General features: G+C 39.9%; 1 protein-coding gene across 4 annotated transcripts in view; it reads left to right on the plus strand.

The window, feature by feature from the left end:
- The window catches only part of OSBPL3 (oxysterol binding protein like 3), a 124,454-nt gene that overhangs the window by 59,198 nt on the left and 46,254 nt on the right, over positions 1 to 19,002 (plus strand). For all 4 annotated transcript variants that reach the window (XM_072153754.1, XM_072153758.1, XM_072153756.1 and 1 more), the window contains 7 exons: positions 1,650 to 1,874; positions 9,292 to 9,408; positions 12,076 to 12,129; positions 13,559 to 13,672; positions 15,459 to 15,626; positions 16,762 to 16,888; positions 17,866 to 17,969. In XM_072153754.1, coding sequence (XP_072009855.1) covers positions 1,782 to 1,874; positions 9,292 to 9,408; positions 12,076 to 12,129; positions 13,559 to 13,672; positions 15,459 to 15,626; positions 16,762 to 16,888; positions 17,866 to 17,969 — 777 coding nt within the window. In that variant the 5' untranslated portion in view covers positions 1,650 to 1,781. The remainder of the gene's footprint in view (positions 1 to 1,649; positions 1,875 to 9,291; positions 9,409 to 12,075; positions 12,130 to 13,558; positions 13,673 to 15,458; positions 15,627 to 16,761; positions 16,889 to 17,865; positions 17,970 to 19,002) is intronic.

Below are 19,002 nucleotides of genomic sequence, written 5' to 3' on the forward strand. Positions count from 1 at the left end.
ATGTTTTAAGCTGCTTACTGTACGGAACCATTTTTAGGATATGGGCTCATAGTACAGCACCATCTGCCTATCTGCAGTTGCAAATGGACATTTGCTATTTTAGGCAAAACTAATGTCTGAAACTTATCATTGCATGGGTGATAAAGACTTAAGATATGTGTAGTTGCAAAATCCATAATGGGGTTAACGGGGTTGTACTGGATCAAGGAAACGGTCACAATATATTGTTTCTCCACCTAAAGGACATATACCACCTGGTTGAAAGACTGTATGCAAATGAGCCTGAGGGGCTCCAGGTTCCATTCAAACCTATGAAGCCTAGAGCCCCTCATGCTCATTTGCATACAGTATTTCATCCTGGTGGTAGATGCCCTTTAAGTGAAGCCAGTCGAGTTATATAACTTGTGGACAGGTGTGGCGCAGTTGTTGGGAGACGGATATCATATCTCTTCTAAAATCTTGTAATTGTCCCATTAACATTACATGATACCATGTGGTTGTACAATTTGTAGATTCATGATATAAATACATTGTACTGACTATAAGAGAGGGTGTCTGATATTTTGTCCTTGGGATCTCCTCACGTTCCGTGTCCTCATAACACCAGTTCCTCATTGTATTCCACGTATTGTTTCTGTGTCTGAACACTTCGGTTCTTGCTGTACACCCTTCCAGGTAGTTTTCTATTTTTATATACACGCTTTACAAACCTTGTTTAATCTCCATGGCAATGGGTTCCCACACTGAAATCCCATGGCTAGGGCTTTTTCTTCAGCTTCTGCCTTTTGGCTCTCCATTTAAATTTCTATTAATATTTCCCCAGGCTCCTACTATTTATAGCTGTGCTACTTGTGTTTTTTCTTCAGGCAACCTTCGGCAGGCAGATCTTTAAATATCCTGCGTATCGTCGCTGGCTTTATTATAGGCTCAGCTAATTTAGAAGGATGCGGAGACCATCCTGTTCTGCATTGTTGCTACTATTTTATCTTATTTTACAATTTGGCAGCAGCGACGGATACATTAATCAGAGCAATGTGCACTAATTATGGATGGTAATTGCTTGATTAACAATTTCTTAGTACTGGTTGGTATTGGAATGACTGACTAGGGAGCCTGTCGGTTGGTTTTGAGCTCCTAAACTGCCATCAAGCTTCCATGTAGCTGAAGTTCAGGGTCCCAAACCTTATGTTACCTCTGTGTATGGCCCGATTCCCTACATTCCAGGTGGTAAAGGCAGCAGCAGTCTGTATTGGGCCCCCCAGCGCATGTGCACTGCACATGAAGCCGTAAATCCGAGGCTACTTTGTCTCCATCATCACAAGTCCCATCAGATTCCAGTCATCTGACCCTCAGCATTGTTATCAACTGAAATTTCGTGAATGCAGCCACGTACACAATAATGGTAAAAAGGTTTGGGACCCTATATCCCAGCTGCATGGAAGTATTCTAGCAGTTTAGGGACCCAAACCTACAGACAGGTTCCCTTTAAAGAAGATGTTCCACCAATTCCAAATCTTTTCTTTCTTCAATAGGTGCTCTTGTGTTATCAGTATTGCCTTACTGTACTTATAAGGACTTGTTATGTACTGATACAAGAAACAAGACTCGTATTCATTGCTGACTTGTTGGTTGTTCTTTTATCTCCATAGTTGCTAAAGGAATGTGCACACTGAAGAGAAGATGAATAAGCGATTGTGTTTGTGTGATGTTCTCCGTCCTATGTATAAGAAAATTACCGGGAGTCTCTGTTACGTTTCCTGAGTCAAGCACAGAATATTAATATGGGGGAAGAAAGGAACCTCGGAATGTCCCAGAAGATGTTGTCCCCATCTCGAAGTACAAGCAGTTGCTCCTCAAAGCTGGGTAGCCGCCAGGTAAGTTTGCCAATTTCTAGGATTCATTGTGGGAATGTTTTGAGCTTTATCAAACATCTGCTTACACCTTGGTGGGATGTCCACCTAGGTTGCCCTTTTTTACCGTCTCTAGTGATATACATAAGTAGTATGTTACATATAATAGGTGGTTAATATCAAGTAAACAGTGTATACAAAAATCCTGCCTCCAAGAAAAATAGACAAAATTAAAGAGAACCCATCAGGCAAATTAATCCCCTAAACTAAAAATATTTTCATAAACTGCCATTAGAGAACATTGCCTCTATCCCTTCATTGTCCCTTTACATGCCTGTAAACTTAAGCAATGAGGTCCTGAAGCTGTATGCAAATGACCTGTGAAATGTCCAATGAAGCATTAGCATATTCATGCTGTCCAGCTTATTCATGAGTGGGAGGCACAGCCACACCCCCAGTACTTGACTGACAGCCAGTATAAAAATGTGAGGTCTTATGGTATAATGGCTCATCCATGTGCTTCCTGGTGCTGGCTCTCCCTGCAGCCTGTGAGTGTATGAGATACTCCTATACACATGACTGACAGCCTGTATAATGATGTGAGGTATAATGGTGTAATGGCTCCTCTATGTGCTTCTTGGTGCTGGTGGCCACACCCCCTGCATCCTGTGTGTGTATAGGAGAGATACAACAGCTCTAGGATGCAGTCATGTTGTAGCAGAACATGTCAGGTACATGTGTAGCTGATATCTGTGTCTCACATGTGTATTAGGAGGGAGAGCATGTCAGCAGGTAAAGCACAGACACTAGCAATGCTTTACTATACATTACACACAGACATGAACAGGGGGAGGAGAGGGGAGGGGTAACATCACTGCCTCTGACCATGTGACCAGCCTCATTTAAATAATAAAGAAAACCTGATTTTATAATGATTAATGTATGAGTTGACTAGATAAAGGCGGTGATAGGATCCTTGTGAGATGCTCCAACAGGTAGAGGTGACAGAAATAGTGACAGACACCTGAAGATTGGTGTCCTTTAAAGCACATCGGACTTGCATCCATCAAAGATTTATGACAAATCCAGTGGTAAGTGCTAAACAGTTGAATGTGAAACACTCTCATTCACCAAAAAAATAAAGCACACAGAAGGCTATGTGTTAACAATAGATGAGCAGAACCCAATTTTAGGTATGGCAACCTGAGCATGTTGCTTGGTGGTCTGAAGAGCAGACAGTCGGGAAGCTGTACACCCCTTACAACTAGACATGGCTGTAATTGGCCAGGTGTGACCACCAGGTATCTACTTGGCCAATCACAGCTATGCCTATGCGCACCTGTTACAACTGTGTTACAGCATTCCATCAACACATTGCACTGAGCCTCTGTATACCAACAGAAGCCAGTGATTATCGGAAGCGCAGTGTGGAGTTGGAAGTGAGTGTTGAAGTAATTGTAAGTTGTTGGTTATTTTACACCTAACTCCAAAGAAAGGCAATGCTGGCTAGTGGTTACATAATGGGCACAACATTTCTTTCTACGTGCCTCGAAATATTTAAGTTTATTAAAGGTGTCACCTGTATCTGGATAGTGATAAAAAAAAAACCAGTCTTCTCTATTGGAGATCTTTCTGTCTTATTACGCTCGCCCTCTTATGAGCTGACAGTCCCCAATAACACACCAAGAGGTACACTACTCCAAAGTAGCCTCATCTATAGGACATAGGGGCAAATAGCAAGAGGCATTTTCTAATTGTATAATAACTTACTTTCCCCAGACATAAGTGCATTCTGAGTTCATCCTTTTTTTTGTCAATGAGTTTATTTTTATAAGTTGGCTCCAGGAGATCGCAATTAACATTCAAGTCGTTCTGTAGAAAGAAGGTTGTTGGTTTTTAGATTTTCTATAGAATGGCAAGAAGCCTTCATATGTATTTGTACATTCAGTACAGACTGTGGGAGGAATTGCTTAGTGTTTTAATACTTGAAAAGTGGAGATTTGTAGCTATATATATCGGAAAGTGTAATCTTTAGTAGAGAATGTGAAATAATACAGTTTGTGTCTTCCATTTATTACGATTAACTGTCACACATCATTTTTTGGAGTTCAGTTTAGGACAATGTTCACCTCAATGTAGTAAAGAATAAAGAATTGTTCATTTCTATTTTTAAAGGGCAGGGTCACTCATTATAGTACATCACAGTGTTGTTATGGATGTATGAAGAGGGCATAATGCAGCAAAAACCCATTGTTCACATCTGCAGTGCCGATTGGGGGTGTTAACCATTTAAATTCTGAAAGCAAAGCCACATTGGCTCCGATCATCACCCACCATAGTCTCATAGGGGGTGGCAATTGATAACCACGACAGCCAGGAGTCTCTCAAAAACTTATAAGCCTGGTCATTCAGTCTGTCAGAGATTTATTATATACTGCAATACAGAGGTATAATGCAGTTGTATGGAATGAGTGATCAGAGCGAAGGTTCAAAACGTCCTCCTTTTCCTAGAACCAAAATAAACATAAACATAAACATGTTAGGTATTGCCATGAACCAGTCTATCAAAATAAAAAAAAATTATTAATCTCTGCAGTGAATCCTGTACCAGAAAACAATGTCAAAATATCCGAATTGCCACTTTTTGCTTAAAAAATAGCAACTATTTCAGGGCCTCTACACCGGTTTTCTGGCATAATAAATGTTCATCTCAGGGTTTTCGATTATTGGTTTGGTTCCTTCCTAAGGTGACTGTTAGTCCTATTCTATATGCAGGCAAATAGCACCATAGAAATTTTGGGGAATGAACCTGTACCCTGAATATCTGCGAATTGCTGGTTTTTTAGATTATTTTTTTATTTTCTTATAGGCACCTAAAATATATTCTAGGTTCCAGTACGGGATACCAGCGCCACCATTGATTGGACCTGCTTTTACTATTGACAATATTTGTGTTTCTTAGAGGGTGCTGTTTTTGGCTCTCTTAGGATCTGTTTAGTAATTCTGTTGGTGTGTACTTTGGTTGTTACTGAAGTTCCAGCACATTGTATATAACTCCCTGAAGGTTATGCGAGGTCAGGAAAACCTCTCTAGAATCAATAAGTTCCTCGTTTATTCCCGGCTGTCCATTCCAAACTGCTGCCAAATACTGCTTGTTTTCCTTCAAAGTCCTCCAGAGGGTTATGATATTATTCAGAGGAATCAATGTCCTTAATGTAAATGGACTCAGACGGCAATAAAGCCAGTGGATGAGAAGGTCACAGTGTTAGGCAGGTAACAAGGCAGAAGAATGATACATGGCTTTACTAATCATTCTGCTGAGCAAAAACATGTCAGTCCTGTCTCCAAAAATAAGTTGCCTCTTTATGCACTGCAACCAAAGTTCAGATTTTTTTGATATCGCTAAATAAAAGAAAAATTTAAAAAATGGTCTGATATTTGAAGGATATTTTCGCCTCTTAAAACTGCAGTCACAAAAGTGAATGCTCATTTATAATACCATGTAGGAACTTATGAAGCCCTGCACTCCAGAATTCTGAGTCACAAAATTGAGATTTGTGACTTTTTGGCTTAAATTTACTCTACTCTCTGTTTTTAAAATGTGAGAGGGAAAATGGGCGTTAGCCTACTACCGTAGCTGTGTGAAGACCACATTTATTAAATAAGACTTTTTATAAAGTTGCTAAAGTTGACACAATCTCAGACAAGTAGCTATGTACCTAGAAAGTGAAGATGTGTTATACTTGGGCTCACTGCACACCACCACTAATTGTTACAACATTACAGTTGTAAAATATCTAAGAAATATCTTCCTTCTCATCTTTTTTTATTAAACTTAACATGGACAGTACAAAACTTATAATCTTTCATGCATTTGACCCATCGCTCACAGTTAATGGCTCCATATTGTTGACTTGACCTTTAAAGTACCACATTCCAACCCTCATATCCTGCTGCCTACATCTTAAGAACATCTTCTGCATCCAATCCTTCCTTGCCCTTGAGTCTCAGAAATTGCTAGACCATACCCCCTCAACATCTCCCATTTGGACTACTGCAACTTCAGATAGCGTTCGAACACCCCCCTTTGATCTATACTTATATCTGGTGTCCATCTAATCCATCAATGTCAATCAATTGCCCAACCTCAACCTGTCCCCTCCATGCATCACTGACCTAATCAGTCAGTACCGTCCTTCACGTAATCTCTGATTGGAGCGTGTCTGACGGTTGCCCACCTTCCATACCTTTACACATAACCTGCTGATCCATCTGTTTTACATTGCCTACAATACACAATAACCCCACTGCTATACTACCTTACCTTTTGTCTTCATCCACCCTCCCATTTCGATTATGAGCCCTCGTGATAGGGTCCACTTGTTCCGGTTCAGTCCAGCTTTGTGCCTACTGTAATTATTTGTGCTTGTTTCTATGCTATGTATTTTAACCCATTTTGATTGTGTAGCACCATGGAATTAATGGTGCGCTATAAATAAATGGGAAAATGTGCTTTGTTGTTATTTCACTCAATTAGTGGTCAATTAGGTAGAGGTTTAATTAAAGTAATAATATTCTGTGAGGATTTGCAGTCCTATATGTTGGTAGCATATACAGCAGAAGGAGCTGAGAAAATTGAAATGTAGATGTAAGAAAAAATTCACTTAAACCTCTTTTAATTTTAGTCCTTTAACTATTCGGTCATATACAGCCTTAACTTTATGTCTGGGAATCCAGAAAAACAGCAGTGTGAAAAAGCTCTTAGACACCTTTTACACAAGCGTTGTGGGGACGTAAATCTGGTTGCAAATGTGCAGTGATACGGTGACCACATGTGTATGGCACTGTACCGTGCATGGGGAGAAGAGCATATTCTATCTTTCCCTGTGGCTACGGTCGGGTGAGCCTACTGCTGTATGAAAGCAACCTAAGGGCACATTCACACGAACGTAATAGGGACCCATATCTGGCCACACCATTTGCGGCCAGATATCCCCACTGATGCCTTTGGCTCCCAATCATTGTGCGGTGATCACACGTCTCACGGCACAGTGACCATGCATGTCTTATATTTTGACTTGTTACAGCGGCGAACCCTGCGCTGCTCTATGGCTCCTCTCCAGTGCGCTGATGTGTGAATGTTCCTCTTCCACTGTATGCTCATCACCCGTGACCAGAAGCCATTGAAGTATATTTCGGGGGGGGGGGGGGGGGGCGAGATCTGGTTGCAAATCATGTGACCAGATCATGGCCCCCATTATGGCCATCTGAATGAGGCCTAAGCTGCAAAGATTCTTTTTGTTGATTTAAATGCATTCTGTTGTTAACATTCATTGCCAGAAATATTTATCTATTGTTTTTGGGCTACAAAGCTTGGCTAAAAATGCATTACCCTTCACACAGATTTTACGGATATGGTATAGGTACAGGTCAGGGGCGTAACTACAGTGGTAGCCGCTGCTGTTGGGCTCGCGGTGTCAGGCGGCCCCAGCATCCAGGATATTGGGTGTGTATATGCTGTGTGTCGGTATATGGTATGTATGTGTGTATTGTATATTGCTATATGTATGCATGTATTTATTGGGTGTGTATATATACTGTATGCAATTGTAACTCAATGTATGAGTATATGAATATATACATTTTTTAAGGGAGAAGGGGCGCCCCATTCAGAAGTCTGCTATGGGGCCCATCCTCTTCTAGTTACGCCCCTGGTGCAAGTATGTATATACAGAGGCTTTGTTATACTGATGGATCATCAGTCTAAATCTCTTAATTACTTTGGATCCAGTAGTTTATGTAGAAGTTTTAGTATTTAACTAAAAGCAAAGGTTAGATAACCTCCTTCTGATTAGCGGGAGTCTCTGAGCTTTATCACCCAAGTCCATAGATCATTCTTGTTAAAAAGCTTCCGCTACACCACAAAGCGTGCAACTTACACAACCTTTTATCTGGTGCAGCGAGGAACAGTTTTTACCCTGCGAAAATACAGAAACCCAATCACCGATTTTGATCAGTAGGAACGGTTTAGCGCCACGTGACCAATCTAGCAGTGTCATTGTTTTTGTTAATTCGGCATCACAAAGCTGTGGTTGGTCCATAAAAACTTAACAATTACTGGTCCGATTTCACAAACCAACCATGACGTCGAGGATGGAAGTCTATGCATCATAGTGATGTTAGGAGTCCCTGCTTCCCTGTGGAATAGCAATGCCAAACTTGCATAGGATGCCGCCGGGCTTACATGGTGGATTTTCGGCACATATCCCAGATCCTGTGCATTTACCTAAGCTTCTATAAAGGCTTTTTGCAGCTAAATGTACATAGTCTATGGATTATATTTGTGCAAGAAATCATTAATATCCATGAGATTTATAAAATCATATGTAAATACTGCAGATTAGAAATGTTGAAATTCCCTCAAAATTGTCAGCATGTCCGTTTTCAGCAATGGATCTTCTCTAGAGCAGAAATTTTTGCAACCAATTTAGCAGGTATCATCCTGATCGTTTGCATCTTCCCTTAAAGGGAACCTGTCACAGGAGACTTATTTTTTGCACCCTCCTGTCCCCACAGAGCATAGTGGATACACTGGCAAATATTTTTTTTTTTTTTTTAAAAAGGACATTGTAAGATATGTTAAATTATACCTTGCCATGTGCTCTGTGACTAGGCACTCGTCCCCTGGGAGTGGCTATAGAGAAGCAGGGGGCAGCGCTAAGCCGATTGATGGGCGTTTTCATATATTTGAAAAGGATATGCATGGGTGCGGTTTCCCAAGGGTGGGTGGGAGGAAACTGCTCCTCTATAGCCACTCCCTGGGGATGAGTGCCTAGTCACAGAGCACATGGCATTGAAAGGTGCTATATAAGAGCTTTTTTTTTTTTTTTTTTCTGTAAAACCTAATTTTTATACAAAAACTCATTGGCAGTGTATGTACTATGCTCTGGGGGGAGAGCTAAAATTGCGTCTCCTGGTGACAGGTTCCCTTTAAGAGAACGTCCCCCTTTTGTCTGAAGAGCCTTTTGCTACATTTGCAGACTGTTCTTTGGAATGGAAGTTGCTCTCTATCTTTTATTAATTGTACAGTTCAAGAGAAGCACTTTGTAAATATGACAGCGGCGGCAATAAATCATTGGAGTTGTCTCTTTGGCTTGTAACACAGTGATGTGTTTTTGATAAATGAGCAAAACTCAAAGAAATAAATTCACAAATCATCCCTCGCAATATTGCAAGAGCATGCAACGCCGAGCATAAAAGATCTGTAGCGACCCAGTGGTATAGCGTGGAAAATGGGGCTTTATTGGAATTTGCCAGAAACTTTTTTGCATTCGTAAAATGTTCACCAAATTATTGTTTTGATTAAAATTTTGACTTGTATACTTTTGGACTGTAATTATGGGTCCTACCAGTCTATTAACTTATATTTTGCTTTCAACAGGACAGTTGGGAAATTGTCGAAGGCCTCCGTGGAAGCAGCAGCTGTACTCAGGAACCACAGAAGAAGGAGGGTTTCTTGCTTAAGAAACGGAAATGGCCACTTAAAGGCTGGCACAAGGTTTGTCTTTATGCTTTTTGATTAGGCCAATCTAAACCATAATTTTTTTTCACCTAAAAATTGTTATTGCCATAAAAAATAAATGGTTTATTCTTAAACCATACAGTACAGTGATTTACTGAATTTTTTACTGTCAAAAATATGATAGATTTTAAGACTAGTCCTACATTTGCACTGTCCAAAATTCCAAAGGATTAGAAAATTTGCTCAGTGTAGAAGAATTCTAAAATATTAAAATATTTAAAGTTCACTGGAAAAATAGGCCTCAAAATCCTTTTTTTATCCTGTTTATCCTTCAAAATTTTTTAAATTTAAATTGCAAGAAGAGCTGCTGGCCCTGCCTGGCATACAATTACGCTATAATCTACGTCAGCAACTTGTGCAGTCTATAGCTAATGCACTGTTATGGGGTATTCCTGGTCTGGGACTCAGCTCACTGGTAAATTTAGAAAGAATTGTATTTAATAATCAAGAAGGAAAATCACACTCACATCAGGTGCGTCGCTATTATGACAAGGGATTGACCACAGTTCCGAAACCGTTCCAACACAGGATGTCATCACTGGCCAAGCAGTACAGGGAAATTGGGAATATGCAACAGGTATTTTATTCTACCACTTTTACGTGTAATTTATTTTTTTTGGATAACCCTTTTAAAGCAGATTTTTCAATATAAATACTCAACATGTAAATGTGGTCAAAAAACTGTCCACCATAGTAGCCCTTCTTGTGAAAATTGCAACCACCTGTAAGTATTCGACATAATGCTCAGTAACATAGAGAGTAGATAGTCACATCATTACATACAGTAATTGCCACAATAACCACGCAGATTGTTTGTCGAATTCTTTGCTCCCTTGACGTTCGTAAAATAATTCCCCAGTAAATCCAGACACCTTTTATTAGTCCAATGGTAATTTGCAGCTTCAGTCACACACAGAGCTCATTAGCCAAGATATTATCAAAGAGAATTTTCTTTCCAAATGGAATACGCTTCTTAGTTTGAAGCTCATGTTTTTGTGATGACAGCTAAACTATATATGTTTTATACATCAAAGATGCCGACAATTTCTAGCTTTTGGTGTACCTCCAACTTTCAGCATTGTTTTGCTGTTCATTATGTACTTTAAGAGATTGTCCAGCCCCTTCAGTTTTTAACTCAAAATATTTTAAATCAGAAACTAATATTCGCCTTGCCAGTCTCCTGGCACTTCTATGTCACACATTTGCAGGTTCCCACCAGTTTTGGTGATGACATTTTAACTTGGTCAAAATGTCACCACTGGAGGCCAGATATGGAAACTGGCTGGCAATGCGGAAGATGGGGAATTGCTAAGTTGAGGAATACTAATTTTGTTACTTTTTCAAGTCTTTACCATTTGATTAAAAGTGGGGGGCAGTTGGACAACTCCTTTAAAGTAACCTTAACTATAATATGTTCTTATTGTTTGGTACTGATATTCTTTTTTAAGTACTTAAAGTGAAACTAAACAACAAAATTTCATAAATGAATAGTGCAGATGATAATAATAAACTTTGTAATCGACTTTATTAAAGAAATCTGTACCTTTGTCCTTTATCCTCTGCCTTTATTCCTTTTTAAGCACTTTCTGTCCTGTATCCACTGAGGACTGAGAGATAAAAGAACCTGATAAAGTGTTCAATGACTTAACGCTTACAGTCAGTAACTGGATAGTCCAGTCCCCTAAAAGCTGAATCCTCATGTTAAATGTTCTCTAGATAAGGAAAGAGTTAACAATTAGCCTCCTTATCTGTCTAAAGTGGAAGTATATTTCAGTATATAACGAAGTATATTTCAAAGTTTACATTTATTGCCTGCTCGATTTATTCCCTTTCAGCTTAAAGGGGTTGTCGGAGACCCTATGAAAAATAGATGTGTGACTGTGAAAAAAATAAACTTGTACTTACCTCTGCAGTCCTTCCCAGTGTCCTGCGTTGCCGTCTCTCCGGTGCATACCGCTGTTTGTTTACAGGGGCATGGAAGCGGTGAACGGCGTCCAGATGGCCGAGTTGGCCAGCCACTCCCACCCAACACCATTCCCAGCGCTGTATCAGGCCACATATTTAGTTCCTTTTAAATTTTTTCTCCATAGCTGTAGTCCGCTTGCTGAATGTCTAGCAACACTATACCTACCACAACATATTCTTTGCTGCCACTAAACCAATAAGTTGCTCCATACATGAGATCCCAAAGTAAGTAATATTGAGTCATGAGATAATAATCGGATAAGATCAGTAAAGCAAAGTATTTTGCAGGGTTAATTGCCAATTATTATTCAGTTTGAAAATTTATTCACTTTCAAACATCATTATCCAGAATTCCTCTACTTTGACGGCATATGCTATACGTTACTTGTACTCTACAGATCATCTTCTACATTTTTTGTTGCTCAAAATTTTAGAAAGGGTATCAAAGACATTTAAGGGTGTAGAGTGTTTTTTCAACAAGCTTGTTGACGGTTTCCAGTGGTAACCAGCAAAATGTATCTCTGACAGGTTGTAATTCAGAATCGGCACAAGCTAAATATATGTTTCATACATTATGTATAAGTCACTCAACTTCCGATGTACATTAAACTTTCATGTAAAATAGTGTTAACTGTCTATGTGCACGATGGAAGTTAAATTATGCTGCTTGTCTTTTAGAGGTACTTCTACTTGGACAAAGGGATCTTGAAGTATGCCAAGGGTCCGACTGAAGTAAGTAAATTTTGCCCAATGATAGACTTTGTGAACTGCTTGCTATTTAGGCAACTCTGATCTAGCGGTTAGTAGGTGTTTGGCTAGTATTTACACTACAACACATGGCAAACAGGTTCTGGACAGCCCAGACAGAACACCAACAAGCACAAGCAACCCCCACAGTTTCCTTGTCCACCATATAGACGCGCGCTTGTTTCTGTTTGGACCTGCCACGTTTTTGCAGTGGTGTTGTGAACACGAAACCTGAACTGTATAGTCTTAAGTGAAGAATTTGGCTTCTGTCTGCAACGCTTATTGTAGAGTATGGAAGCCTCACGGAGAGCAGTTCAATTCTGCCTTCGCTCTGGAGCCCAACTACTGGTGTGATGACAAGGAAAGTCCTAGCCTACAGCTGGTCACCAGTAGTGGTGATATGAGAGACACTAATAGCTCGGTGATATGTGTAGGACATCGTATCACCCCCCGCTTCTAGCCGGCATTTTCAGCAGGATAATGCTCAAAAACAAAGGGTTTCCCAGTAACATATCCACCAAATTGCAACTATTCCTTGGCCTGACGGTCACCAGGTTTATAACCAGTGGGCCACTGGGGCCAGCTAGGAGGTTAGCTCCGTAAGCCTATGAGCGGCCTAACGTGCTACAGGATTCATAAGAAAGACACAACCACATGTTCTACTGGAGCTGTATATACCTATACCTATACACAGCATTAAGCCTCTTGTACACAACTGTGTGCAGAGGCCGTGAGTGAGCCGAAACAGCACTATATCACGGCCTCATAGGCTTCTATTGGGCATGTGCACAGTGAGATAAGGAATGGTGCATAAATGAGTGCCTAAACTACAACCAGAATCCACTCATTTACCATGAAGTGCCAACATGGTAGTTCAAGCAGTAACTTAATGCTACTTGTTCTTCAACTTCATTCAATTTTATTGGCCACTGTGGCCACCAATACAGTTGAAATAAGGTGCACAAGTTGAGACCATCATTGTAGCTTCTCTCCAGGAATAATGGTGGGTCCAGCAGGAGGACCTCCAAAGACAATGCAGTTCTGTCAACACCTTTTCACTTTTCCTGCAGTTCCAAACAGCCAATGAAATGTCACTCTGAGAGCAGCATCTTTTAAGTTGCTTGGGACTACAGGAAGATTTGGTGGATTTGGTCCTGTTTGAAATTGGGGCAATGGCCTGAGTGCCCACAGAGAGGGCCTTGCGTGCCACCTCTGGCACCCGTGCCATAGGTTCGCCACCACTGTCCTATGGGACACAAACCAGATAACGTTCCCATGATGGTGGTCCAGAAAGAACACGTGCAAGAGGCCTTACACAAATCCAGACAATTTAAATGGATTAAATGCAGAACTAGAAGAATCATTAGTAGAAAATGTTTCAAGGTGTTTCTAAATAAGGTTCATCTCTTCCTAGATGGAGAAGGGCAAACTACACGGCTGCATTGATGTTGGACTTTCTGTGATGTCAGTGAAGAAATCGACTAAGTGCATTGATCTGGATACAGAGGAACATATATACCACCTCAAGGTAACCAATAAGCATTAAACAACATAAACCACCATGCTTTTACTATTCACTATTGGGTGTACATTAGATGATTTTTATAATTGAGGAATTTTTGGTTTTCTGTCTTGGGTTTAACATCAAAAGACACAGCTGAAGAAGCTGAAGCCAGGCATTAAAATAGTGTATTGGTGTATGTTTTCAGCGTTGCAGCCAAAAATTTGGAAATATGTATTTTCCATTTCAAAAATGCCTGAAAAAGGCCTAAAATACACTTAAAATATTGAACAACTGTATTCAAAGTACAATGTCTATTGACCCTAAAATGCATTCCTTATTAGGTGCTGATTTCCGCACCCACTTGACAGTATATAGTCTTGAGTGCTGAACTTAACTGAAATTAAAGCTTGGGGACAATGACCGCTAAAAAAAAAAAGTTACAGCTGTATTAGAATTAGTATCTGCACACGTAGTGGAATAAATACCTTTAAAACCACAAAGAACATGGGAAAAAGTGATTATAGGGATGGAAACTTTGATCATCATTAGCCCTCCTACATTATTTTTTTTTATATATATCGTAAATACTGATGACACGTGGACTCCACAAGGCCTACTATGCGACCAAACGTTGGAGAAACCGAAGAAAAAACATTTACTCACTGACCGCAAAAACCGCCAGTAGAGCAGTATTTTCATGCTATACGTAGAAAATGTGTGTGCAGGAGGCCTAAAGGAGAGAAATCAGATTTGTGGTGCTGTGATACCTGTGGATAGGGGATGACCTGCTTACTTGGTACACCAAAATTTTGTCCCCTCCAGATTTTGGATTCTTCAGCATAAAACATAAATTTTTTTAATGACATGACATGAAAGGGCTGGGCTTGGGTGTTTTTCAATACCACCTTTGAATGTATGTGTTAAGTTAACATTTTACAGCAATCAACAAAATAGTTGAAATGTAATCGGCTCTCATCAGATTCATCCTGACAATTGTAATTTCGGCGATTCTGTGACAGCTTTTTTCCTCTCGCTAGATACATCACGGTGAAGTTGGCATCTGTCAGCTAGCAGATGATCCTGTGCACACATTAGTGTGTGATTTCATTCACTGCCACTCTCCGCTAGTAAACACATTTATATATTCTCTCAAATTCTGATTCTGAATACCCTTCACCGAGCCCACCCAGATGGCTTTTAAGAAGGGATTGTAACAAAAATAAAAAAGTAAGATGTGTTGCCCTTTTCAGTTGCACACCTGGGACTCTGCATATTTAGAAATCTAATGCGCCTTTCAGTACATAAAATGGAACAATTGTGCCGCACAGTCTGGAACCGGTTTTCCCCAATGGACCATTTTGGACAGTTATCTTCATAAATAGACTATTTTACCAGTTAGATCATTCAGTTAAAATATTTCTATATAGGGTTTTATTAGAACTGCTCTACCTATCTTCTATCTCCGCATACATTTAAAGGAAATTTACCATCAAAATGCTTCACAATAAAGCAGGGGTACTCACTTGTAGATCCAGACACTGTGACTGTGGTAATCTTCTTATATTTGTTATCCATGGCAACCTCCCTTTTAAAATCGACTTTTACAGTAACGATAATGAGCCAGAAGGGCTCTGTGGGCTGTTACCAGAGCCCCTCTGCTCTGTAGGTTCACAATTCCTGCCTCCACTTAGGCCATTTTTAGCATTTGGACCACCTCTTAGGATAGAAAAGGAGAAATGAATAAAAACTTATACACTACAATTCTAAATGAAAATGTTAAAAATTAATATATTTGTATGATCTCCCATAGGTAAAACCTCCAGAAATTTTTGAGGACTGGGTACTGAAGCTCCGTGACCACCGCCTCTACCGTCAGAATGAAATTTCTGTGTTTCCACATGACATAAATACTCAGTTTTTTCCACTTCTTTCAACCACAGAATCTGCTTCCAGTTTTGACCCCATTGCCAGTCCCCAGGTATGTAAATCTACTGACTTATTACATGTATTACTATTATAGACATGTGTTTTAAACTGTTATTTTATCCTATAATAAATATTAGCTGGTTACAAACATTAATGTATTGGGGCACATTAACTTACCTGTCCGGAAGAGTTCACAGTTGTCTGATAATGGACTAAGCTGCGATTCACTAAGATTGTGCCCCCGATATCCAGCATGTGTCGCTTCCCCGCTCAGGTCCGACGGAGCTCACCACATTCTTCAATCCCGAATCCGTCACATTCCGGCACCCTGGAAAGACATAACCTGCTACATTCTTCCTTCCCGTTTTTGCACAGTATACGACATATACTGTGCAGACAGATGCAATGACTATGCCTTGTCTGCTTGTATATGTCAGTGGATACGCAGTGTGCATGCATTTGGAGCTTCCACTGCGAATATGTGTGTATTTAGAAAACTAGCATCATGCTTGACTATTTCAGGTTTGTGATGTAAGCTTTATTGTTTCCATACAGTATTTTCTGCAGGCAGTATGTTATAGAACAGGAGGAGCTGCATAGTTTTGGTTTGTGTGTGTATATATAATATATTCCAGTTCATTTCATGGTTATCAGGATTGTCCAGGATTAGACAAACATGGATGGTTTATTTAAAAAAAAAAAAAAAAAAAATCCATGTCTGTCCATGGGTTAATACCAATAGCCACAACCTGAGGACAGATGGGTCTGGTAATAACACACTTCTACATATAACAAGACAGGTTTCCTTTAACCGGCACTAAAGCCGCATGCACTCCTAGATTTTAAAGGTCAACACCTTTTGATTTATTGAAATGCTTTGTTGTTACCCCTGTAGAGCATTAACATTGCAGCTCAAGCAATAATTATTGGCCATAGCAGCATCAGTAGTAAGACCCCTCAACTGTTCTTATGTGACCCCACAGCATCCAAACTGGACATCCCCCTTATTACAATTCTGCTACCGGATGATAGATTGGATTCGCCTTAATAATTTATTATTCATTATCTCTTATAAATCAATTGTCTTAAATTTCTAATGCAGTCTAGCGGTTATCTGGATTTTACAGCCTTTACCAGCCCCATAAACAGAAGTGCACTAATAGGGGTTTTGTTGCTTACTATTACAGGAAACTCAATTTGCCAGGCAGAATTCGCTGAAGTTGGCAAGTGGCCTAAACTTTTCCTGTTTAAATAATGGCAGCAAAGTCCCAGCCTGGCTCCAGTCTAATGATGATATGGATAAATGTGCTAAAGGTACCGTAATACATTGTGGCTACTTTGTGGCGCCTTGACAATAATGCGCCATAAATAATTCATATGATTTATAATGGGGTGGCTGTTTTTTCACGTGGTTGCCTTGTGTATGGAAGATGCAGTTGCAACATTTCTCCTCACTATAACAATCGCTAACGTGTTTATCTATTGTATAACAGATGGAGTGGAATAAATTGCAGAGACCGTGACGCCATGGCGGGTTTTTTTTTAGGCTTTCATATGCAGTGTTTATTTTGCTGGTGGCTTTGAATGTCCTGAATAGATCAGATGTTAGAGGATCATTGGACATTGTGTACAGTTATCTGCAATGAATCCATCTGTGAGTCATTGCCACCTCCTTATATTATTGGCCTGCTAGTATGAGACTAGAATGATACACCCCACCCGTATGGGGGTCTCTGACTTGTCTGCTCTGGGTATATTATTAGTACCCTAAAATTTTATAAATTTATTCCTCCTAAAGGGGAGTAAATAAACTGCCAACTGGGTGTGGCCCTTTGCAGTCTAAAGGCCCCATAAACATAATATACGGGGTAAAATTGGGTTCATTGTTTATTCATTCTTGTAAAAAAAAAATATCTAGTGGTAAAAACGATTAAAATAAACAGTGATAAAATTATAATAAAGTAATTGTGGGGAGATGCGTTGGGTACCAGGTGTGTCATCGGACCGTCATGGACTACACTATATCTGTGCTTTCCTATTTTTTTCCTTTCTGCTATACTCTATTTTGGCAAGTTTATAGTCTGTGTGAATGTGCCCTAATCCTGTGGTTGTCAGATCTTATTTTCATAGGGTTTTTGCTTCTCATTGAACTGCATTTGTAGATCATGTTTTTGGCAGAGATGATGTATCTCAGCAGGTCCGCTATTGAAGGCTTCAGGGCTGTTAGGTTTAGTCTTTAATAACTTGGCAGGGTAGGATTTTACAGCGGTGGTTGTTCTTTGCTCCCGCAGATCTTTCACAGTGTCACAGCTATCTGGTGGAAATGAGTCAACTTCTTCAGAACATGGAGGTTCTTCACAGGACGTATTCTGCACCTGCTATAAACGCCATCCAGGTATGCTGGGAATATTTTCGGATTATATAGTTCCATGTTGAGCATCATATATAATGATACTACCACTTATACAGATGGAGAAAGTCATTTCATCGGCGGAATGTACCAAATAGTACAACTTGGTATAAAATGTTGCACCTCCTCTCTCCTGACATATCTGTTTTAGTAAATAATTCCATGTAACATAACTGCTGCCATTAAAAATAATGGTGATCAAAATATTCATGGTGCATTATTCAGAAGTTTGCTCCAAATCCATATTCATGCACCTTGTAGGCAATAGGAAACACACTATAGGCAGACTGCCCCCTATCTGCAGACATCATAAGGAACAGAGCCAGATGCTGAGCGACATGATGTAGACCTTTAACAGCAAATGAAATCTGATGTCTAAACCTGAGTGTGTGTATGTACTGTATGTCCGCTGTGACCCAGGAAATGTCATATACTAAATGCAGGAGATTTAGGTAAAATGTTCTAGTTGCCCATGGAAACCAATCAGAGCTCAGCTTTAGTTTAAAAAACCGCCTTGGGAAAATGAAAGCTGAGCTCTGATTTGTTGCCATGGGCAACTAGAACAGTTCTGCTCTTAGAAACTTTTGATAAATTTCCCCTATATATCTATGAAAAGTTCTGCACTGCTTTCTTGAGATGATCAGTTAGACATTCCTGTCCATAAATGGCTCTTAAGGGCTATTAAAGGGGTATTCCCATTTCAACAAGTAATTGATATTGTTCGAATAATGAAAATTTATACAAATTACTAATAGACTTTCTATATCAATTCCTTGTGGTTGTCTAGATCTCTGCTTGCTGTCATTCTTCCAAAAGATTCATTGTTTATTTGCAGTGGACAGAAATCTGACCATGGTCACACAGGTGCACGGCTCGTTACAACCCACTGCTCTGATTACTCTCTGTGATATAACGAGCCATGCACCTGTGTGACCATGCTCACATTTCTGTCCACTGGAAGTAAATACAGAAGCTTCCTATAGAATGACAGCAAGCAGAGATCTAGGAAACTGGGAAG

The sequence above is a fragment of the Engystomops pustulosus genome, chromosome 5, assembly GCF_040894005.1.
Source record: "Engystomops pustulosus chromosome 5, aEngPut4.maternal, whole genome shotgun sequence".
NCBI lineage: Eukaryota > Metazoa > Chordata > Amphibia > Anura > Leptodactylidae > Engystomops > Engystomops pustulosus.